Source organism: Hipposideros armiger, unplaced genomic scaffold (assembly GCF_001890085.2).
Source record: "Hipposideros armiger isolate ML-2016 unplaced genomic scaffold, ASM189008v1 scaffold_783, whole genome shotgun sequence".
In the NCBI taxonomy this organism is placed as follows: Eukaryota; Metazoa; Chordata; class Mammalia; order Chiroptera; family Hipposideridae; genus Hipposideros; species Hipposideros armiger.
In genome coordinates, this window is record NW_017732133.1 from 259,986 (window position 1) to 283,951 (window position 23,966).

Here is a 23,966-nt window from a genome sequence, read left to right on the forward strand (position 1 = left end):
TCCAGTAGGGGGTGTGTGTACACATTCATGTGTTAAACAGTCTAACGTGTGTGTGTGTGTGTGTGTGTGTGTGTGTGTGTGTGTGTGTGTGTGTGCTGGTGCCCTGGGAGCATGCCTGAGGACAGCGCAGCCTGAGGGACAGGGCAGGGCGGTGTGGGGAATGTGGGGAAGGGTGGCTGCACAGAGGAGCGTTGGGAGGCACAGCCCAGGGCTGAGGAGGGAAAAGAGCACAGCACGTGGTGGCCCGCCTGCCCCGCCTGTGAGAAGTAGGCTGTTGGGGCAATGAAGGTCCCAGCAGGCTGGTGACAGAGTCTGCACTATTAGAGGACAAGTCCGAAGGGTGTCCTGAAGGCCGACGTTGGTGGGGCCTTCTCAGGAGGTGCCTCTGACACGTTCTCGGCCGACTGCGGGCCGTGACCGGAGCCTGAGGAGGGTGAGGGCTCCTGACCATGTGACAGTGCGGGGTCCCAGGGATGTGGAAGGCTGGGTGGTCCGGGCCCTGGAGACCCCAAGAGCTTTGCCTGAGGAGAGTTGACTCTGGCTGATTCACGGCTCCTCGGCTGCCCATCTGGCTGGTCCCTGGGGCAGGCGGAGGGGAATGTGGGGAGTGGCACTGTGTGGGGTGCTGACCCGCCCCATGTCTCCCACAGTGAAGAAGAAGCGGACCTGGCATAAACACGGCCCGGGGCAGACGCCCGACGTGAAGCCCGTGCAGAACGGCAGCCAGCTCTTCATCAAGGAGTTGCGGAGCCGGACCTTTCCCAGGTGGGCAGCCGTGTCCTCCCAGGCCAGACGCGCCTTCCTCCACAGGGGCTCGGGGACAGTGGGCTTCCTTCCGGGGCACAGTGAAGCCCCCGTAACCCTGGGCCTCAGGCAGGGGGCTGACCTCTCCCTTCTCAGCACCTCCAGGTCCAGTACGGGAGGCAAGGGACCTTTGTTCCCAGCGAGTGTACCCTTCACACAGGACCTTCCTAAGGGGGAGGCCTTGTCCCCATTTTATGGACAAAGAGCAGGGCGAGTGTCCAGCCTAAGACCACCTTCCAGACGTGGCAGGTCCTGGCCCCAGGATTACAGCTACCCTGTGTGCCCTGGGCCTGGCGCAGAGTGTCCCTAGGTGTCCTTCTAACCCCCCACCCCCACCCCATGCACCCTTGTCTTGCATGAGGACAGAGGGCAGAGGACAGGATTAGGGCTGCAGGAGGCGTCTGGTGAGAAAGGGGCGTGGTGACTGCGGACCTGCTCTGAGCCCTCCTCAGCCCTTTGCGCTGGATGAGTGTTTGTCTGACAACTCCTCTTCTCCATCATTCCATTCTCTTCTTCATATGTGGTTTCTGATGAGAATCCAGTGTAAATCTTATCCTTGGACAAAGTAGTTTTTTTCCCTCTGGCTTCTTTCTTTTTTCTTTTCTGTTTTTTCCACCTTTATTGAGATAAATTAATATATCATACAAATCACCCATTTAAAGGGTACAAATCAGTTGTTTTTGGTATATTCACAGATATGTGTACCACCGTTAGTCAATTTTAGAATGTTTCTTCACCCCAAAAGAAACCCATAACTTTATCACCCCCACAACTCCTCCTACTCGCCCCAGCCTTGAGCAACCACTAATCTGCATTCTGCCTCTGTGGATTTGCCTGTTGTGGACATTTCATCTAAATGGAATCATACAATATGTGGCCCTTTGTGCCTGGCTTCCTTCACTCAGCATAATATCCTCAAGGTTCATCCACGTCATAGCATGTACCCACATCTTACTCTTTTTTATGGCAGAGTAATATTCCATTGTATGGACAGACCATATTTTGTATATTCATTCATCAGTTGAGCAACATTTGGATTATTTTTGATTTTTGGCTACTGTGAATAATTCTAGTTATAAACATTCTTGTACAAGTTTTGATGTGGACATATGTTTTTGTTTTTTTAGGAGTTACTCTATTTAATTGTTTGAGGAACTGCCAGACTTGTTTTCCAAAATGATTACACCATTTTCCATTCCTACTAGCAATGTGTGGGGTTCCAATTTCTCTTATGTCCTCACCAGCACTTGTTATCTGACTTTTTTATTCGAATCATCTTTTAGGAGTGAAGTGGTCTCTCATTGTGGTTTTGATTTGCATTTCTCTAACCACTAGTGATGCTGAGCATCTTTTCATGTGCTTATTGGTCGTTTGTATATTTTCCTTGGAGAAATGTTAGTTCAGATCCTTTGTCCATTTAATTTTTTTGTCTTTTTATTATTGAGTTCTAAGAGTTCTTTATATTTTTTTTATATAAGTCCCTTATCAGGCATATGATTTGTGAATACTTTATCCCATTTTGTAGGTTGACTTTTCACTTTTCTTGACAGTGTCCTTTGAAGCACAAACCTTTGTAATTTTGATGAAGTCTAATTTATAGCTTTGATTTTGTTGTTTGTGCTTTTGCTGTTATATCTAAGAATCCTTTGCCAAGTTTAAGGTCATGAAGATCTATCCCTATGTTTTTCTTCTAAGAGTTTTATGTCTTACAGTTGGTTTTTGATACATTTTCAGTTAATTTTTGGATATAGTGTGAGGTAAGGATCTAACTTCATGTTTTTTGCTTGCGGCTATCTATTTGTTCCTGTACCATTTATTGAAAGACAACTCTTTCACTATTAAATGATCTTGGCACCTTTGAGCCAAGATGTACACACTCTCAGCCATAGATGTACTCACTTATTTCTGGATACTTAATTCTATCCGACTGATTTCTGTTTATCCTTAGTCCAGTCTTACACTGTCTTGATTACTGTAACTTTGCAGTAAGTTTTGAAGTCGAGAAGTGTGAGTCCTCCAATTTTGTTTTTTGTTTTCAAGATTGCTTTGGTCATTCTTGGTCCCTTGAAATTCCATATGAATTTTAGGATCACCTTGTCAGTTTCTACAGAGAGGTCATCTGAAACTCTGATACGGATTGTGTTGAATCCTAGATCAGTAGAATCAGAGAAAAGAGTGCCATCTTAATGTTAAATCTTCCGACCCATGAATATGGGATATTTTCCCATTTATTGAGATCTTTTAAATTTCTTTCAACAGTGTTTTATAGTTTTCAGAGTATAAGTTTTGCATTTCCTTTGTTAAATTTATTCCTAAGTGGATTTGTTCTTTTTGATGCTCTTGTAAATGGAATTGTTTTCTTAATTTTACTTTCAGACTGTTCATTGCTACTGTACTGAAATACAATTGACTTTTATATATTAATCTTATACCCTGTAACCTTGATGGGTTTTTTTTTTATACACAAGATCATATCTTTGAATAGACAGATTTAAGCCTGCTTCCTGGGTTACTTTTATTTCTTTTTCTTGCCTATTTGCTCTGGCTAGGACCTCCAGTAGAATGCAGAGTAGAGGTGGCCGGGCAAGGGTGATCAGGGGCCCAGTATTCTCAGAGTGCCACACTCAGGGTAGTGCCTCCGTTCCGCAAGTGTGGGCCAGGTGGAAGAAGGGAGTCTCCATCTCTTGGCAGCCCTTGCCCAGGACTTAGCCTCAGCAACAGACCGCTGGGAGGGATAAGAAAGGCAGATATCCTGCTCCTCCAGGTAGTAAGCCCTCCACCTGGGAGACGAGGGGGGAGCTCTCATTCAGCATTCCTGTGTCCTTGGCTGCAGCCGCTGGAGTGGAGCCTCCTCCTTGCCAAGCTGGGAAGGCATAAGGAGGGAGTGGTCTTGGCTCAAATATCACATACTCTTGCTGTTCTTACTGAGCTTTCATAGATTTTCTTGCATAGGTGTTTCTTCATTTGCCGTTTGCTCTTAGGACCAATTCCAGAGGCTTTGAATAGTTGTTTTTAAAATAATTTTCACCAGTTTGACTGGGGTGTAGGTCAGTAGAGCTTTTCACTCTGTTGTGCCAGATTTCTCTCATCTGGCTTTTGTTAGGATAGTTTCTTTGTCTTTGATTTTCTGCAGTTTGAATATATCATACCTAAGTGTAGATTTGGGGTTTTTTGTTTTTGGTATTTATGCTTGGTGTTGTCTGAGCTTTCTGAATCTGTGGTTACATGTCTGCCATTAATTTTGGAAAATTCTCAGCCATTATTACGTCACACATTCTACTCCGTTCTCTTTATTTTCCTTCTGGTATTCTCATCATGCATATATTACTCTTTTTGCAATTGTTCTACATTTCTTGGATATTCTGTTTCCACCTTTTAAATTATTTTTTCTCTTTGCCTTTCAGGTTGGGGAGTTTTTGTTGGCATACTTTGAGTTTACTGATTCTTTTCTCGGCCGTGTCCAATCATCTAATCAAGGCTTCCTTCATTTCTAATAGTTTTTCTTTAATTATTTGTAACATTTCCTCTGGATTATTAGTTTTCATCTCTTTGCGTACATTACCCACCTGTTCTTGTATGTTGTCCACTTTTTCCATTAGCACTCCTAACATATTAATCAGAATTATTTTAAATTTCCTATCTGATAATTCCAAATTCTGTGCTATATCTGAGTCTTGTTCTGATGCTTAATTTGTCTCTTCAGACTATGGGTTTTCTTGCTTTTTAGCATGCCTGGTAATATTTGTTGAAAGCTGGACATGACGTATTGGATAATAGGAACTTAGGGAATTAGGCATTTAGTGTGAGGTTTTATGTCGACCCGACTAAGAGGTGGGCTGTAACTGTAGGTGCCAGAGGTATCACATTCTTCGGGTTTCCTTGTTTTTTCATTTTTTCTTCCTTTTCTTGTTTTCATTGGGTTTCCCTAAGAACTCCTTGTTAAATAGTCTGTCTCACAGCTCTCTCCTTTATACTGGCATTATACTATTATATGGTGATAAGGTGTTTGGGATGGAAAGTATTCTATAATTTAATGATTAAATCTGTGTTGTAGTAGGCTCAAGGCTCTGGGCTGTTACCTTCAGAAGCATTTCTTGGCTTTTTCTTTTTCTCTCCTTACCTGAGAGAGAAAGGTTGTGGGGGCTACAGTTGGCTACTTGTTCTTCCCCCTGTCAGATTAAGTTCTTTTGGAGGTAAACTTTGTTATGGAGAACATTCTGAGTATATTTAAACATAGTTATTTTTCCAAAAATAAGAGCAGCTCTTCGTCATGAGGACCTGATAGAGTTTTTGGAGGCAAAATTCATGAAAGTGTGGGTCTCCTCTGAGACTGGGCCCCCATGAGTTTTTAACTGTTAAGCTAGTCCACACTCCAGTTCCACACATTGTCAAAAATGACCATTTAAGTATTTTTCCTATCAATTACTGCCTCCAGCACCTTCTACTTCAGGTAAGGTTACCTCAGCTGTGACTTTCTGTATTTGCTTATCTCCCCAAATTTTGGGTTGGCTATTTTTCATGTAACCCCAATTATCTGATGAATCTAAGAAAAGTTAATGGTTTTCAGTTTGTTCAACTTTTTTTGTTGTTGTTGTAAGGACAGGCGTGACACCTTCCAGGCTCTTTATATGTGGGATTTGAAACCAGGAGTCTAGTTTCACATTATTTTAACCCCTTCCCATTAATTGGACTGTCTTTTTATTGTTAAGTTTTAAGAATCCTTTACACATTCTGGATATTTGTGACTTAGCAGGCACTTTCTCCCATTCTGTGGGTTGTCTTTTCACTTTCTTGATAGTGCTCCTTTGAAGCACAAAAATTTATAATTTCGATGAAGTCTAATTTATTTTTTCTTTTGTTGTTTGTGTTTTTGGTGTCTTATCTAAAAATACCAGTGCTAAATTCAAGGTCATGAAAATTTATGCCTGTGTTTTCTTCTAAAAGTTTTATAGCTTTAGGTCTTTTAGTAATCTTGAGTTAATTTTTGTATATGGTATGGGGTAGGAGTCCAACTTCTTTCTTTTGCATGTGGATATTCAATTCTCCCATGCAATATTTATTGAAATGACTGTTCTTTCTCCATTGAATTGTCTTAGCACCCTTGATGAAAAGCAGTTGACCATCGATGTTTGGGATTTATTTCTAGACACTCAGTTATGTTCCATTGATTCATATGTCTTTTCTTATGCCAGTACCACACCGTCTTGATTACTGTAGCCTTGTAGTGAATTTTGAAATTGAGACATGTCCTCCAATTTTGTTCTTCATTTTTAAGACTGTTTTGGTCAGCTGGGTGCCTTGCATTTCCATTCAGCATTCCAATTCAGCTTGTCAATTTCTGCAAAGATGTCAGTTGATATTTTGATAGGGATTGTATAGCATCTGTAGATTTTCCATTGAAAAGGGCTTTGTTTCCATATACTGTATCCTCAGGCCCAGACACACCCTCTGCAGGTCTGCTCACCTATTAAGGGGCTGGGGATGTGAGGGGAGCCAGGAGAGCAAGGTAAGGTGGCGGAAGATCTTGGCCTTGGTAGGAAGGATGGGTGCAGTGTGTCTTCATCCCCCACTCCTCATTTACCTTGACTCTGGGCAGGTGACTGGACCTTCCCGACCTCAAGGTTTCCATCTGTGAGAAGTGCGTAAGACCCTGCCATGTCTACCCTGTGGCTGTGCCATGACCTCCAGGCATGGTGCTTTGGGGCATCCTCCTCCGGCAGTGGGCGGTGTGTCTAGGAGCTCAGGCTCCAGATCTCTGGCCCTGAGGCCCTGTCCAGGCCTGTGAGAGTGCAGGAAGGCTGGGACCTAGGCTGACGTGACGTCTGACCTTCACTCCCCTGCAGCGCGGAAGACGTGGTGGTCCGTGTGCCGGGCAGTCAACTCACACTGAGCTACATGGAGGAGCATGGCTTCACCGAGCCCATTCTCGTCCCCAAGAAAGACGGGCTGGGCCTGGCAGTCCCAGCCCCCACCTTCTATGTCAGCGATGTCGAGAACTACGTGGGTAAGTGCCTTCCCCTCCACGTGGCTGTGGACACCCAGGGCCTGCTGGCCTGGAGCCCTGGCTACATCTGTATGCCCTGTGAGCAGGTATGACTCAGGGTCTTGGTGCTCTGTCTGGGTGTTCTTCTTAGAATTAGACCCCATGTTCCACCTAAGTGACTTGTGACCCAGGCCCCTTCCCCTCTCAGTTACTCTGGCTGCAGAGTGGGGCTGTCTTGGGGACCATTCGATTTTGCCAGCTGTGAATCCCATTACTGTTGGTCGCTAATGACAGTCATGCCAGGAGGGCCCAGACAGGTGGGGCCACTTCCCCTGAGGCCTGTGCTATGTCCTCCTCAGCCTCTCCTGAGGACTGACCTCACTTGTCTGCTCCAGGAAACACCTTCCCATGGCTCAGGGCTGCCTCTCTCCTGGGTCCCTGTGGGTTCCAGCTGCTGCTGTCAGCAGCCCTGTCTCATGTCCCTTTTCAATTCCCAGCACTGTGGACACCCTCAGGCAGGACACTGAGTGGAGGAAAGTGCCTGTGTGTGCTGGGGTGTTGTGCATGAGGCAGCTGGCATTGAGAGGCCAGCCCACCCACGACAGTGACCCCAGCTGGACTAGTGGCCACATGGCCCTGGCTTTGAGGCCGTCATGGTTGCCAGGGCTCAGTGTGTTCAAGGGGATACCTGGGTGGCCAGTGGGGGAGAAAGACCCTCAAATGGCAAATGCCCAGGCTGGCCCTGGTCACATGCTGGCCAGGTGAGGGTGCAGGCACCAGGACCACTGAGGAGCTGCTCCATCGCCCAAAGCTTGACCCTCTGCATCTATGAAGCCTACGGTGGGGGCAGGTGAGGGGACTGAGATCTTCTGTATGAGAGCCAGGGGCCACACCACTCTCTGGAGCCAGAAGCCACCAGGGGTGGTCCTGGGGCTGATTGGCTTGTGGCGGGGAAGGAGAGGGACGCTCCAGCCTGGCGATGACCACCGTCTGGGCTGCGTGCCAGGCTTGTAACACCACCTGGAGCCCTGGAGGAGTAACCAGCATCTAGCGGATGCCTCCGGGGACCAGGCATTTTTCTAGGCTCTTCCCACATATGAACCAGTGTCATCCTACCCATGGCTTTGTCCTCCAGCCCTGGGCTCGCATCTGCCTAGGCCCTGCCCCCTGCACCACAGCTGTGCCACATGGAAAGATGGTCTTAGAGGCTTTTATTGTAAATGTCTTTCTTTCCCCCTCTTAATTGTTTTGTTATGGAACTTTTCACATAAGCACGAGATGAGAAGAGTCAACAGTGAACCCCCACATGCCCACTACTGGCTGAAAAATTCACCAGCTTTTGGCTATTTTTTGTCTCCCTCACATTTTCTCAACCACCGCCCTCTACCCCAGAGTATTTTAAAGCAAAACACTGGTACATCCATCATGTCACCCATGACAGCTCTAACAGACAGTGTTTTAAAAAATATAATCACAATTCCATTTTTGCACTCTACAACACAAATGATAATTCCTTAATATCATCTAAGACCCACTGTAAGTCTCCTCAGTTGCCTCAAAAACACCCGTTTACACAAGTGTTTGAATCAGAATCCAAACAAGATCGCACAGTTCATTGGGTTTTTATGGCCCTTCAGTTTCTTTTCTTCTGGAGCAGCCCCCTCTCCTTCCCATGACCTTGGTTCGTTGGAGTTGGGGTTGTTGGTCCTGGAGAATTTCCCACATTGGGATTTAGGAAAATCTCACACTGGAGATTTGGCTGGCAGCGTCCCTGTGGTGTCATGTAGCATGTTCCTTTGTCCCCAGTAGTTCCTGCATCACGTGGTGAGAAGCTTGTTCAGGTCTGTGTTCACTGGCAAGATCCTTCCCAGGTGGGGATACTTCCATTTGACTAGAGGCCTGCGGGCCTGGCCACCCGCTTTTAGGCAGTAATCCAGGCAGCCCAGCCCCATCTGTCCACAGAAACTCCCATTAGCTTTTCAATTATAGTCTGATCAGCCGTGGAGGAGTGTTGGGAAGGAAGAGTTGGCTAATCCTGTCCGTTCTTCCTCTGTTAATTGTGAGTCTTCTACAAAGAGTTTCCCCTCATTGGTGACTTGGTTGTGCTGAATTTTCTTTCCATTATCAACAATATTTACCTGCACTTTTTCTCATCAACTATAGAAAATGTAGGATAAATGTTTTCCTTCGATTTATCAATTTTCAGAATAATGAGTTGGTGCCCTAGAATGTAGAAGTTTCTTAATTTTTTATTTTTTAAAGTATAAGTGTGTTCCATGTATTATTCAGGACATATATAACACTAAAAACATCTTCATTATTTATCTCAAGTTCAAATTTACCTGGTGCCCTGTATTTTTAATTGCTGATCTGGCCACTTTAGCTGAGGCTGGTGACTCTGCCACCCCACTGCACCATGGGGTCCTTGTGACAGCCTGGTGGGGAGCGGGCAAGGTACAGGGTTAGACAGCAGAGACCAGAGCTTCAGTGTGTCCAGCCCTCCCTTCAGTGGCCTTCCCCTCTGCTTGTCCTGGCCCAACTTTATGGGAAGCCAAGCCATCTTCTCACCCTCCTCACCACCTCCCCAGGCCCTGAGCGGAGCGTGGATGTGACAGACGTCACCAAGCAGAAGGACTGCAAGATGAAACTGAAGGAGTTCGTGGACTATTACTATAGCACCAGCCGCAGGCGGGTCCTCAGCCTCACCAGCCTTGAGTTCTCTGACACCAGGTGAGCTGGTTGGGCGGGGTCTGGGGCCAGACTCTGGGAGTCCTGTATTATCTCACTCCGGGAAGGCACACACGTTGACAGGTCTCAGGGAGCGTAAAATACTGCACACAACATTATTTTGCTCATTCTCTTCTAAAGTGTGAAAGGCATTGTGAAAAATTCAAGCAGAAAATAAGGAGAAAGATGGCAAATCCTCCTCTGGTCTGTGCCATCCTCCCCAGAGAGAAACGTTGGTAACAGTCTGGAGTACTTTCCTCCAGGAAGCACATACTCGTGCACGATACACTCATGGAGCACACACACACACACACACACACACACACACACACTCACACTCACTCACTCACTCACTGAGAGACCAGCACACTCCCCAACACACTGACACTCTTATACAGACACTCACACACAGGTACACATGCTCCCACGTGCCCCTACGCCACACTTACATGTGCACATACTTATACCCTTGTGCATGTGCACACACACACTTTAATTTGCACCTTTAGCACAATGGGATTGTGCCGTAGGAGCTGCTCCACTCCTGCCTTCCCAGCCTGAGCCACCCCCTGTCACCCTCTGTCCTACCCCCATGGTGGGGCCCCACCCTGCTGGCTGCTGCTCTCAGGACAGGATCCCTGCAGAAGGCGCCATGGCTATCTGGGCCACCTAGTTCCAGGCTTCAGTTGTCCAAAGGTTGGTCAGATTCTGGCTCTGCCTTGTGTCCTTGTGACCCTGTGCTCCCAGGACCACCGGCTCAGCTGTGTCCACCCCCAGCTGTGCCACTCTTGTCCCCTCTCTCAGATCCCCACCACTGTCCAGCTGGACCTTGGGAAAGGTCCTGTACACCCTCTCACTGCAAGGCATGAGTTGATGATGGTTTAGTCTAAGGACAATTTCGTTTTTGGATTATTTCTACCTTGCTAATTTTAGAAAACACACAAGATAACAAAATAGCCCATGTGCAAAAGGTCAGGTAGGAAAAAAATAAGAGTTATTGAAAAACACATTGAGAAATAGAATACAGAACTATGCCAGGAGTCACAGTAAAATAATGTAACTAGATACTGGGTTTTGTTTGAGCTTCCTGACAAAGGCAAAAAGGGAAATAAGGTAGATTATGGTATCTGGAGAAAACAGATATGATCTATGTGTTCACGAGAAAGATTTTCTCCAAGGCCGAGTGCTTAGGAGTATGTTGCTTTGGTGCCAAAGAACAAACTGACTTGTGTCACCATCAACTTGATTGACTGCCCTGGCAGGAGGGGCCTTCACAGGGTGAAGGAACTAGGAGGAGATGGTGCTTTGGCCTCTCAGGGCCGCCTCTTTGTGAGCGGGAAAATGTATGGTGCTTCTGGTGTCCAAGAACAGTGGAGGTGGGGGTCATGTACACTTCAAACGGGTCCAAACGGGTCCAAGACCAAATTAATGGTCTTGGTGCCAGGGCCATCGAATGCCCTGGGATCGTGCTCTGTAGCATCTGGAGGGAGGAGGTATGGTATGTGTTTCATCAGTGCAGTCTGTCCCTGAAGGTGTGTGGTGGGCTAGGCCCAACCCCATGGGCTGTCTGGGGCTGTGTTCAAGGCATCCATGGGGACCTTGTGTCACCTCCCTCCTCTGAAAGGCTTTGGGGAGCAGCTGGCATTGGTGGCAGGAGAGAACGGGCTGGCTTTGTATGTGAGGAGCAGTCAAGCAAGAAAAGAAGGACATTTGGGGCCATGTGGGGAGGCAGTGGCAGCCCCACAACTGCTGTGGTGTATGGTGTGTGGAGGAGGGTCATGTGCACCGCCGGCTGGAAGGGCAGTGCTGCCCTTGGGCTGTGGAGGGCCTCGGAGGAGCACCCAGGCACTGACTGGTGAGGAGGGCTCTCATGGGGGACACTTAGGGATTCCAGTGTGGAAGAAGCCAGAGATTTAAAGAGGAGAGCCAGTGACTTGAGGTCCTTGAGCTCAGGGTGTCCTGACCTCTGATTTGTGACAGTCTTGTCTGGGTGGCATGGCCTTGAATGCAGAGGTATGCAGATTCCATCCTGCCTGAGGCAGCAAGAATGCTGAGACTGGCCCTCAGGGCACCTGAGGTGCCACTGCACAGGTGCTGCTGAGCTGGATGTTCTCGATACAGTATTGTGCATTTCATCCCGGACAGGGACATTTAATTGAAGCAAAGTCTGCCTTCGCCTTTTCGCACATTTCCTGGAAGTAAGCTGGCTGGCCTGACAGTGTCTGGCATGGCAGCGTGTTCCGGGCACCCCATTGTCAGCACGAGATCAGCGGCTTTTCCTCAGGCAATGCCAAGGCACTTGGGCTGCACGTGAGATATGATACTCCCAGGCTGTCGTGCCAGCATGGCGTGGACTAACCCAGGAAAACATCCTTTCCAGGTCTCCAGGGAGGAGCTGTCTCCAGTGTAGATGACCCTCAGGCCTTCTCCACACTCACCTATGAGTGAGGAGACCAGTGTTAGACACCTGCCACGGACATGCCCAGTGGCTGGGTTTATTCTGCCCTCTGTGAGTCTCAGTTTGTGCATCTGTAAGATGGGAACAATGCCGTGTAGCCCAAAGTGAGAAATAGGTTTGGGATGTGAGTCTAAGAGCACCTTTCCTGCCCTACCTGGGACATAACAAACATGGTGTCATTTCCTACCACCACTGACTGCTCTTCCTGTCCCTGCCCCCAGAATGTCCAGTTTTGTGGAGCCGCCCGACATCGTGAAGAAACTGTCCTGGGTAGAAAACTATTGGCCTGATGATGCGTTGCTGGCCAAGCCCAAGGTGACCAAGTACTGCCTGATCTGTGTGAAGGATAGCTATACTGACTTCCACATCGACTCCGGGGGTGCCTCCGCCTGGTACCACGTGCTCAAGGTGAGTCTCTGGGGCATGCCCCGCCCTTGACCAGGTCACTAAGAGTCTGCAAGACTGTCTGCAGTTTTCATGAGCCCTAATGGTGACCAGCACTGGGAAGGATGAGGGATGAGAAGTGGAGGGCCAGGGGCATCCCAGGACCAAAGCAGCATGCCTGTGTTACCTTTTTCTAAAGACTGACTTGTGAGGCAATCGGAGGAAGCCCACTGGGGTGGTGACCAAGCGCTCAGGGGCTGCTGTTATCCAGGGAAGGGAGAACAGTGCTGGAAAGACTTCCTAGAAGAGGGAACAAGGGAGCTTGCCCCACTGGGGCCCTCCTTCAGAGGAATGTAGGGGATGGGCTGGGAGCCGGGGAGCTGGGATTCGAGGGGGGCAGTGCATCGGAGCAGCAGGGAGGGCTGGGGTGCCCTGGCTGTGTGCAGATAAAGAAGCTAGGGGAAAAGGAGGACGTGAAAACAAAAAGGAGACCCTGAGCCTTGGGCTCAGCCACCTGCTCAGGTCTCCCTAGACTGAACAAGTCCTGTCCTGAACCCTCTCCCCACCAATCATTCTGCCCTGAGAGTAAGGGCCTCTGTGTCTCTCAGTCCAGGTCCAGGCACAGGGTCCACCAGGGCCTGGCTGCGGGACCTCCTTCCATCTCCAGCCAAGACCCAAGCCATTCTCTAGAGCAGAGCTTTCCTATAACTCTTCAAACAGCAGGTCACAGCTTTGCCCCTTGGCACACATGGTGTCCCTATTGCTGCAGAGATATGGTGTGTGGGGTGGCAGTGGTGACCCTACCATGCTGAGGGTTCCTATGCCTGGAACCTTTTGAACATACAGACTGCTGAATTGCAAAACACATGTGGTCTCTGGGTTTCAGGGGAGGAACAGTGGGGCCTGGGCAGGATTGTGTTCAAGCCAGGATCCAGCATGAACCCCCGGGTCCCCAGGACATGATGGGCTGTACTCTTCCCCCATAGTATCCCTAGGACATGGTGGGCTCTGCCCACCCGCCCAGCATCCCTGGGTCATGTGTGGCGGGCTCTGTCCCCACTCCACATGGCGGGCTCTGCCAATGGCCTCTCGTTGGCAGGGGGAGAAGATCTTCTATCTCATCAAGCCAGCTTCCGCCAACATCTCCCTGTATGAGCGCTGGCAGTCGGCCTCGAACCACAGCGAGATGTTCTTTGCCGACCAGGTGGACAAATGTTACAAGTGCACCCTTAAGCAGGGCCAGACCCTCTTCATTCCCTCAGGTGAGTGCCCTGTCCCCGTGCTGTGTCTCTACCCTGGGGTTTGCCCTGGGAGGTCACGCCCTGGCTGTCTGCTGCCTTGTTCCAGGGGTAGGCTCACTGTGTGGTCACCCATGGGACCACCTCTGGGCAGAGAGTTCCTGCAGCCTCTGGCCTGGCTGTGCTTACGGAAGCCGGGCCAGGGGCGTGGGATTGCATGGAGCCCGGAGAGCCCAGCCCTGAGAGCCAAGCCACACTGTCAGAGGCCGGTGTTTGCTGATCTTGACATTTCAAACACAGCAGAAGGAGGAAGCAGGACATGAGCGGATAAACGCCCTTTACAGGCATCACATTGTTTCACCCATAAATATTTCATCATCTCTGAAAGGCTTCCTTTTAAAAATAACATAGTTACGCACCTTAAAAATAATTAGTTAAAAAGTACTTATTGGGTTGACGGAAAAGTCATGATGTATTTTGTCTGTTTTTCAAAGGTCATTTATTTATATAAGGAATAAAGATCAATCAATGATATATTGCCCGTTTTGTTCGATAACCTTTTGCCATCTTTCAGTGAGCTTCATAATTCCTCGTTCATAGAAGGACCTGTCTTTATTTGTGAAAACCTGAACAAGGTGCTGATTTACAGCCTTATCTGAATTGAACGTTATACCTTGCAAGGAGTTTTGAAGAGAGCGAAACAAGTGGAAGTCTGATGGCTCAAGGTCAGGCGAGTATGGTGGGTGTGGCAACACATCCCAGCCAAGTTCCAATAATTTTTGACGGATGATCAAACTTGTATGTGGTCTCGCGTTGTCACGACGGAACACAGCTCCTTTACAATTAATAAGCTCTGGACGTTTCTGGATGATGGATTTATTCAAACTGTCCAATTGCCGACAGTACACATTTGAATTGATTGTTTGGTTCCTTGGTAGGAGCTCAAAAACACAACACTTTTAGAATCCCACCACACCGAGAGCATAACCTTCCTCTGATGAATGTCTGCTTTCCATGTCGTTTGAAGTGAATCATCACGTCAGGACAAGACCGTCTGCTCGCCACATTGTTCTAAACAATCCACTTCTCATCACCAGTTATCAGTTGCTTCAAAAAAGGATCATTTTCCTCACATTTAATGAGCATATTGCAAATGTTTATACGCATGGTCAAATGAACTTCTTTGAGTTCATGCGGAACCCAAATATCGAGCTTGCTTTCATATCCCAGCTTCTTCAGGTGGTTGTGAATGCTTGAATGATGGATGTTCAATGTTTCTGCAATCTCTCATGTCATGTAACGTGGGTTTGACTCGATCAATGCCTTTATTTTGTCGTCATCAACCTCGGTGGGTCTCCCTGACTAAGGAGCATCAAAATCATCAGCATGGAATTTCGTGAACCATCGTTGGCACTGATGTTCTTGTAGAGCATTGTCGCTGTAAACTTTATGCAACTTTTCACAAGCTTGAAGTGCGTTCTTCCCTTTATGGAAGTAAAACAGTAAAATATGGCAAAAATGCACAGTTTGGTCTTCCATCTTCAACTTGTTGTAAAGTCTCCAAAACTCAACCAAATCGCTCAATTTTTTTAAAAAAATGAAGCTAGAACTGTCAGCTGTCAAATGACATAGCAATAACATAGATGAGAATGACTCTAGTACTTCCAAAAATGAACTAGTGCCATCTGTTGCAAACAGGAATCATGACTTTTCTGACAACCCAGTGGTTTCACCAAATCTCCAGTCAATGCTCAGATTTTCTCACTGTTATACACGGGGGCCTCACATTTCTGTTGACTTATGTGCCTCAGAGTCTTTCCATATCTAGGTCCACCCCCACACCTGGCTCCCCACAATCAGTTGTTTCCCCAAGTCTGGCCCAGGCTCCATCTCTGAGGATGATATAGGGATGAACCCAGCTCTCCCAGGAGGTGTGGCATCTCTGCCTCGTCTCCTTCTACCCCTGCCTGTGGAGGTCCAGGATGCTGGGCAGCCTGAACCAGAGTGGGTCTGAGCTAGTCCCGTCAGCTCTCAGGCCTGGGTTTGCCCATCTAAACCATGTGGGGTGGATTGAACAGACCTGGCCAGCTCAGACATGGCCTCCTTCCTAGAGGGCCCACCTACTCCTTACACGGGGTCAGGCCAGAGCTCCTTTCAGGGGTGCCAGGTGGGCCAATGCCGGCCAGAGTCAGACCAGACAGTTGCCAAGAACCCAACGTGAGAGCACTGTGAAGGGCTAGCCACATCTGTCTCCCCAGGCTGGATTTACGCCACGCTCACGCCCGTGGACTGCCTGGCCTTCGCGGGACACTTCCTCCACAGCCTGAGCGTGGAGATGCAGATGAGGTAGGGCCACACTTGCCCCTGGGCCCCACCAGCAAGGGTCCCCACCATCAGTGTGACAGCAACTCCCGAATGGCTGGGCCTCCATGTGCGTGGGACTGGAAGGAGGAGGCGTGCCCTTGGGGTGCCTAGTCTCTGGGCAACCTCCGTGGCCCGTGGCGGGTTTGGGCTGAGTTGAAAGGCTAACCTGCCTTCCCTTAGGCACTGATGCAGAGGTCTAGAACTCACGGAGCTCACCCTCATACAGGGCGCCTGTCCCAATATGGTCCCCTGGTTCACCTCACCATGCAGAGCCCAGCAGGGAGGCCTGAGCAGGAGTGGCCTCTGTATGGCCATGGCCATGGCGTGGGTTCACCCTGCTTTAGTGTCACCTGCTCAGGGCTCAGTGCACTGAACAGTTCTTTGCTGTGGCTTCCAGAGCATATGAAGTGGAAAGAAGGTTGAAACTGGGCAGCTTGACTCAGTTTCCCAACTTTGAAACTGCCTGCTGGTACATGGGGAAGCACCTGTTGGAGGCCTTCAAAGGTAACATCCCCATGTCTTGGCTGTTTGTTTGCATGTGGAGCTCAGGGACGCCGGGAGGGGGAACAGTTCTGGCCTCGCGTCAGACCCTGAGGCGGGCTGAACACTGCCTTCAGGAGGCTAAGCAAGCAAGTTCCCTCAGCTCCCAGGCCTTGTCCACACCATGCTGGGCTGGGCTGGACTCTTGCCTGCAGGGCCGTCTGATGTTTCAAATAAAGCGCTGGCCACATGTTCCCAGGCCTGGTGTGCATTCTGCTTGGTGCCTGTGGCCTCATGTGGATGCTGACGGGGCTCAGTTGGGACACCAGCTGAGGGACCCTCGTGGCATCCCCGCCACACAGGGCTGGGTGTGTATGTCAGGGTCCCGTGGAGGGCACACAGGGAGGGGCAGGCTCTGCTGGGTCCCTGACCTCCGTGGACATGGCGCCCTCAGTCCCAGGCCCTGCTGGCCACACCTTGGGGATTAGCTCTGGCACCCCGCTCTGGTCCACAGACTTTCCACAGGTGTGTGAAGGAACCAGAGGAACCTTGCTTCGATGCTCTCCTTTCTCAGCGGTACCTTTCTGGAAGCTTCTCTTTTGTGTCTGTAAGAGCAGAGCAGAGCCCACCTATAGGGACTCACTTGACTTTCGCTCTAGTTTGAGTCGAGAAAACTGAAAATGGTCCTTAGTCTGAACTGGCCAGGTTTCAGTGAAATTCATTCATCAGACCCCAGATTCAGAGCTCTGAGCTCCACCCTCGCAGAGGAAGTGCCCAGGGGGCTTGGTGGGAGGCAAGGTGGAGGCAGTGTGGGCAGAGCCACACTAGGGACTGACTAGTCTATAGCAACTGCTGGCCAGTGGGGCACCCCTATTACTCTACTACAGGCCACCTGGGCCCGAGAGGACCCAGGGAACTGCCTCCAGCCAGGCAGATGGTCACTTAGTCACCTGGCAGTGTCAGAGCTCTACTACAGGAGGTGGGAATGCTCTGTCCCTTTTCTGTGGGACTAACACTGGCCCCCATGGGCATCTTTGAAGTGGGCCTCAGCAGGAATTGGACCCACCTCTCTGTGGCCTTCAGCTGTGCAGAGGACAGCCTGAGGGTGGGAATCAGAAAGCACCTGGGATGCTTGGTTCGGGGCTCAACTGTGACCCTTTGCTGAGGCGGGTCGAGGAGCAGGCAGAGGGTTAGCCAGGCTGCCTGTGTGAGGGGCCTGGAGGGTGGATGGTGGAAGGGACAGTTTTGCCCTGACAGGCATCCCCCAGGTTCCAAGAGGAACCGTTGGCAGTTGGGCCGGTGGCAGTGGGCAGAGGCCTCTGGAAGGTCCAGCCCTGAGCTGTCCCCTTATTTCCACCCTACCCTAGACACGAAGTTGCCTTCTGGTGGCAGGTGAGGACAGGCAGGTGCCCACCTTAGCAAACCCCTTCATCTCCCCCCAGGTTCTCACAAATCCGGGAAGCAGCTGCCCCCTCATTTAGTCCAAGGAGCTAAAATTCTCAATGGTGCTTTCAGATCATGGACGAAAAAGCAGGTAGGGAAGTGTGCCCGGTGTGACCCAGGGTGAGGGGAGGATGGCAGGTGAGGAGCCGTCCCCAGTGTTTGTCGTTCCTTCCGTGGGAACTAGTGGGTGAAGAGCAAGCGGGTGCCAGCAGCCCAAGTCAGACACCTGGGTGGGGCGAGGGAGTGGGTAACAGGAGAGAGCCCTCCATGCAGGAGCCCAGCCTAAAGGGTGGGGCCGGGTGGCCAGGAGATCAAGTGGGAAGAAGGCTGGTGGTGGGGGTGGCTGAGTGAACCCCAGAGGGCAGGGAGCAGGAGGACTCTGAGCAGCCACCAGCCAGATGACCAGGTACCGGGCTCTGGACAGGAGAGCAGGGATGCCCTGTCAGCCTTTCCCAGCCCAGGTATCAGCTCAGCCCGACTTTGCCCTGTGACAAAGGCAGCCCCTTCCTCCTGTGACTGCCCTCCCCTCCCCACAGCCACCCACAGTAGCACTGTCCTGTGTCCCCATGTCCCCCTAATAGCACTACCCTGTGCTTCCCATGTCCCCCACAGTAGCATTGTCTTGTGCCACCCTGTGTACCCCACAGTAACACTGTCCTGTGCCCCCCAAGGCCCCTCTACCTTCACTAGCACCCATGCAGCAGCAGTTTTTCCAGTGGAGGCCCCTGAGAAGTAGCCTCAGAGTTCCCTTGGCATCTTGCCTAGATTGTTGGTACAGAGGGAGGGGAGGGGCCTGATCAGCCTTGAGCAGTCTCGGGGTCATTGTCCCCTCACTGGGGTCTCTTTCCCAGTCAGGGGTGCCAGCACTGTCTGAGCGGGGCACACACCTACGTGCTTCCTGAATCTCTCATGGGTGAGCCAGGTGGAGTGGGTCAGCCAGTGCCCTCCCGGGGCTGTCCTGTGGCCACGTGTTCTCTGGCTTCAAACCTTAGAGTGAGTGGTGCAGGGCATCGCTCTACCTCACCTCAGCCAAATGTCCGGGAAAAGCAGCCTTGTGTTCAGGAAGACCCGACAGCCCACATTCACTCTGCAGCACTTCATCCTCTCTGGGACTCACTTTTTCCACCTGTAGAGTGAGGTCACAGCAGAGCCTTCTTGTAGGGGCAGTGTCTGGCTGGAGAGGGCTAACTTCTCCAGGACCCCACGCAGCCAGTCCATGCCCGTGGCAGCCCCTGCCCCATGCCTGTCTGGGTAGCAGTGGGTCCTGGGTCAATAGGGAGGACAGAGCCTGGAGGGACAGAGAGGGTTGGTTAGTCAGGAACCACAGAGGCTGAGCCTGCTTGGGGTCTCTGTGCGGGGAGGTAGAGCAGAGGTGGGCATGGCACAGAGGGCAGGCATCCCTGTCCAGACTTGGCAACTGGCCCGCTGACCCCGTGTGTGGCTGTCCTGCAGGCTTTGGCAGAGCATGAAGACGAGCTCCCAGAGCACTTCAAACCCTCACAGCTCATCAAAGACCTCGCCAAAGAGATTCGGCTCAGTGAGGTAGGGCTGACCCTGGGGCCTGCTGACCCTGGCTGAGGGAGGCTTGTGTGTCTGTCTTCCCTGGTCCTCCCCACAGCGCCTGCCAGGGGACTGCCATGTGGGTCACCTGCGTGATGTGGCTTGGACTCCTAGACCCCTGTGACAGGCTGCAGTTTCCTGGCCGGAGCTTAGGGAGTGAGACATGGGGTGCGAGCTCCAGCAGTCCCCACCAAGGAGATAGAGGGGTCAAGTAGCTGATGGTGTAGATACATGTCCCCATATCACATGGATGGTGTAGACAAATATACCATGTCACATGGATGGTATAGACAGATGTGAGTGTCACACAATGGTGTAGGTGGATGTGAGCATGTCACATGATGGTGTAGATGGATATGCCTGTGTCACATGGATGGTGTCGATTGATGTGCCTGTCACATGTACAGTATAGATGGATATGACTGTTACACAGATGATGTAGGATAGATGTGAGCGTGTCAACAATGGTGTAGATGAATGTGAGCATGTCACATGGATGATATGGGATAGATGTGAGTGTGTCACACAGATGGTGTAGAAGGATTTGCCCATGTCACACAATGGTATAGATGGATATTCCTTTTTCTCTTGAGTATCTCCCATGGTCTAGGGCCATGAGCCCCTCCTTGCAGGAGGCAGTTGGTCACCTCTCTCTCTCCTTCCGCCAGAATGCCTCCAAGGCAGCCAGACCCGAAGTGACTGCAGCCATCTCCTCGAATGACGTCTGTTTCGGAGACCGAGAGAAGGAGGAACCCCCATCCCCCATTGAGGCGAGCCCACCTCGGTCCTTCCTGGAGAAAGTGTCCAAAAAAAAGACTCCCAAAACCATGAAGATGCCCAAGCCGTCCAAAGTCCCCAAGCCTCCCAAGTCTCCCAAACCCCCAAAGCCCCCCAAATCACTGAAGTTGAAGGATGGGGGCAAAAAGAAAGGGAAGAAGTGCAGAGGGTCGGCCTCGCCTACCATCCCCAATCTGGACCTTCTGGAGGCCCACACTAAGGAGGCACTGACCAAGATCGAGCCGCCCAAGAAGGGCAAGGTGGGTAGCCTCGCCCTCCCCACTGGTGGGTGGTCAGCAGGCTGGCACACACATCCAGGAGCTCAGCCTGTGGGGTGGAACTGGGGTCGCTATGTCCTTGTGCTAGAGACCCAGGGCAGGTGGGCTCTGCCCCGAGGTTGGTATGGTGGGCAGCTGGAGAGAGACCCTTACTATGAAAACACAGTGTATGTGCTGGGACAGGGTGGCACCATGGAGTCACCTAGGGGATGAGCTGGCTGAATCTTCCCTGAGGCTCAGGTTGATCTGAAGGTGGGTGAGGCACCTGGTGGACGGCAGTGGGGAGGCCGGAGGGGTATGGCAAGGGGGCCAGGTTGCCAGAAGGGCCTGAGTTTCTATGAGCAGTGAGAGAGGTGAGCCTGGCCCTGAGAACCCATCAGTGTGATCAGAGGGTTTTGGTGTGGGCTTCAGGGACCATAAGTTCCTGAGACCAGGCCCCAGTAAGTGATTTACTGCTAGTGGGAGGCTGTTAACCACTTCCAGGAGGTCAGCAACCACAAGGGCCAATGTTGCAGGGCTGCACTGGGGCACATTGGTTTTCTCTTCCTCAAGGCAAAGAGGATAGAGAGAATGAATGAATGAATGAATGAATGAATGAATGAATGAGGGGAGGGAGGAAAGAAAGCGGGTAGATTAGTGGGTAGATGGATGGGTAGGTGAATAGGTGGGTGGATGGATGGATGGATGGATGGATGGATGGATGGATGGATGAATAGATGGGCAGATGGGTTGGTGGATGGGTATATGTCTGGATGGTAGGTGGATGTATGAGTGAGTGGATGGATGGGTGGATGGATGGATAGATCGATGGGTACGTGGACAGGTGTATAGATATGTGGTTCAATGGATGAATGGATGGTGGATGGTGGATGGATGGATGGGTGGGTGAGTGGATGGGTGGGTGGATGGATGCATGTGTGGTGGATGAATGGTTGATGGGATGGGTGAGCTGCTACATGTCCAGCAGGAGGGAGGGGCTCTGTCACTCTCATTTTGTCCTGTAGCCTGAGGTAGCACTGCTGCCCTCCCATGTCCATCGCTGGGTCATGGCTGCTATTTTCCAGGCCACAAAGAGTGTCCTGAGCGTGCCCAATAAGGAGGTAATTAACACGCAGAACGATGTGGAGAGGCTAGAAATCCGAGAGCAAACTAAGAGCAAGTCGGAGGCCAAATGGAAATACAAGGTGAGATGTGTGGGTGTCCATGTGTGTGTGCACCTGTTCTTTACACACTCTTGCTGGTGAATGTGTCTACTTTCAGGGAGGCTGTGTTCATTAGAGAGGCAGAATATGGGGTATGTGTGGGCTTATGTTGTGAGCAGAGGTGCATACCTGTGCGGCTGTGTGTGTGTGGGTATGTGCATGCTTGTAGGGCATGTGAAAGCCTGCGTCCACCTGTCTGGTCCCAGTGAGCGGTGCTGTGAAGGTTTGGGCATGTGTGTGGCCTTGGAGTGGCCACCTCCTGCGGAGTTGTTATGGGTGCATCCTGGCCAATGAGGCTGAGCATGTGGCCCTCTGAGTTGATGGACGGTGTTGTCCTTCGCCCAGCCCCGGTTCGAGCTCACATTCCCTGGAGCCACGGCAGGTCCTGCAGGCCCATGGGTCCCCAGGTGACATGTTCAGAGGGTAGAGGCTAGCTGGTCCTGCTGCCTCTGCCCACTGGCCTTCTGCGAGGGGCTTAAGGACGGACCGTTGCTTTTCAGAACAGCAAACCCGACTCCCTGCTGAAGATGGAAGAAGAGCAGAAGTTGGAGAAGCCTCCGTCTGGTAACAAGGACACCAAATTCTCATTTTCCTTCTCCAACAAGAAACTTCTGGGGTATGTGACTCTCATGACAAGAGGGGTTGGTCCAATTGCACCACATGTCACACACACACACACACCCCGCATACCCACCCCACATACACACATCACACAGGCACACACATCCCCCCCCCCAACACACACACACATAACACATCTCTTTCTCTCTCTCTCCTTCCTTCTCTCCCTCTCTGACCTGGAAGGCTCCCCAGGTGAAGCCCCCCTCTTGAGCTGGCTGACATCACTGGGCATACCCGCCATGGGGACCAAACTGGGCAGGCCCCTTTTCTGCCTCCTAAGGCAACAGCTTGTGTGGGTGGGGAGGGGGCAGCTGTGTGTGCTGGCAGGGAGGGGGAGTGTGTGATTGGGCAGATGTTAGCCAAGTGATTGTTCTGGGTTGGCAGAGAGGAGGTAGTGGGGGTCAGGGTTCTGGCCTTGGAGCCCAGAGGCCAGTGGGGAGAAGCTGATGTGAACCCAATACTTTCAAATCCACCTAAAATTATGGCTGTGATGGGGACCATGGGACCTGTGGTGCCCTCGGGTCTTTGTGTGCCTGCGGGAATCAGGAGGACTTCCTGGAGGAGATGGAACTGAGCTGAGACATAGGGGTGTCCAGCCTGGGAGGGCGTATGTGTATGAGCAGGTGTGTCGGGGTTCCAGACTAGAATAGATCTACGCCTGTTGACGAGTGTGGCAGTCCAGCCCAATGTGAGGTGTCAGCCACTGCTTCAGGCCCTGAGAAGTCTCTCACAGGCTGTGGTCCCACATGCAGTTGCTTGCTGAGTTTGGAGTCCAGGTTGGATGCCTTGAAGCTGGGAAGCAGATACATCCCAGCGGGAGTGGGGCCACTTTTCTGTAGTGGGCCTCAGTTTCCTTTCTTTGAGATGGGAGAAGGCCACTTTCAGGTGGTAGGGAAATGGGATGGTCCAGTGTCTGGTGACTAGGCAGAGCCTTTCAAGTACAGGCCCCTTATTCCCAAGAGCTCATGGTCATGTGCTGAGGCTGCTCAGTGAGGTCAGATGGGTCTTATCTGGGGGCCCTGTTACCCTGACTTCATGGCCCTGATCACGCCCTTGATTTATCTTGGGTCCCGAAGAGCTTTTAAACATTGTTGACTATATGATCAACCATGCTGCAGAGTTTAGAAATGGAGGAGAGAAAGGTGGACATGACTTGATAACCATACCACACCTGTGTGTGTGTGTACCTGGGTGTGTGTGTGTGTGTGTGTGTGTGTGTGTGTGTGTGTGTTTACCTAGCTCATGCCCACACTCAGCAGGCTCACCACTGGCCTACCTCTGTGTTTCCGAGGTTAAGAATTTTTGCCGTACCCTTGGAATTGCAGACATCTTTGCTCCGGCCTGCTGTCCCCACTTCTGAGCATGTGCCCTGGCCCTGAGCCGATGGGGCAGGCTTGGGAAGGCCTTACTGGTCCAGTGGCCGGGGTGGGCAGTGAGGCGCGTACCCTGAGACAGTCCACAGTGAGGCTGGGCCTCCGGGAGGAGGATGGGCCCCTCCCCAGTGTCACAGCACTGGGGAGGAATGGGGCGGGGGGAGGGGGGTTCAGAAGCATTCAGCCTAGCTGCTGATCCTCTGAGGCCCATGGCGGGGTGATGGGGGTACTGGTCAGGCCATGTGTACCCACACTGAGAAGCCCACTTCTGCCC

The 23,966-nt window shown here is 51.1% G+C and overlaps 1 protein-coding gene across 1 annotated transcript in view; it reads left to right on the forward strand.

The window, feature by feature from the left end:
* The window catches only part of PHF2 (PHD finger protein 2), a 44,444-nt gene that overhangs the window by 6,748 nt on the left and 13,730 nt on the right, over window positions 1-23,966 (forward strand). Inside the window, exons 3-14 of the mRNA XM_019628368.1 lie at window positions 651-765; window positions 6,648-6,808; window positions 9,376-9,517; window positions 12,194-12,380; window positions 13,456-13,618; window positions 15,853-15,940; window positions 16,356-16,462; window positions 17,881-17,972; window positions 19,334-19,423; window positions 20,110-20,478; window positions 21,561-21,680; window positions 22,199-22,314. Of these exons, the coding sequence (XP_019483913.1) occupies window positions 651-765; window positions 6,648-6,808; window positions 9,376-9,517; window positions 12,194-12,380; window positions 13,456-13,618; window positions 15,853-15,940; window positions 16,356-16,462; window positions 17,881-17,972; window positions 19,334-19,423; window positions 20,110-20,478; window positions 21,561-21,680; window positions 22,199-22,314 (1,750 nt within the window). The remainder of the gene's footprint in view (window positions 1-650; window positions 766-6,647; window positions 6,809-9,375; window positions 9,518-12,193; window positions 12,381-13,455; window positions 13,619-15,852; window positions 15,941-16,355; window positions 16,463-17,880; window positions 17,973-19,333; window positions 19,424-20,109; window positions 20,479-21,560; window positions 21,681-22,198; window positions 22,315-23,966) is intronic.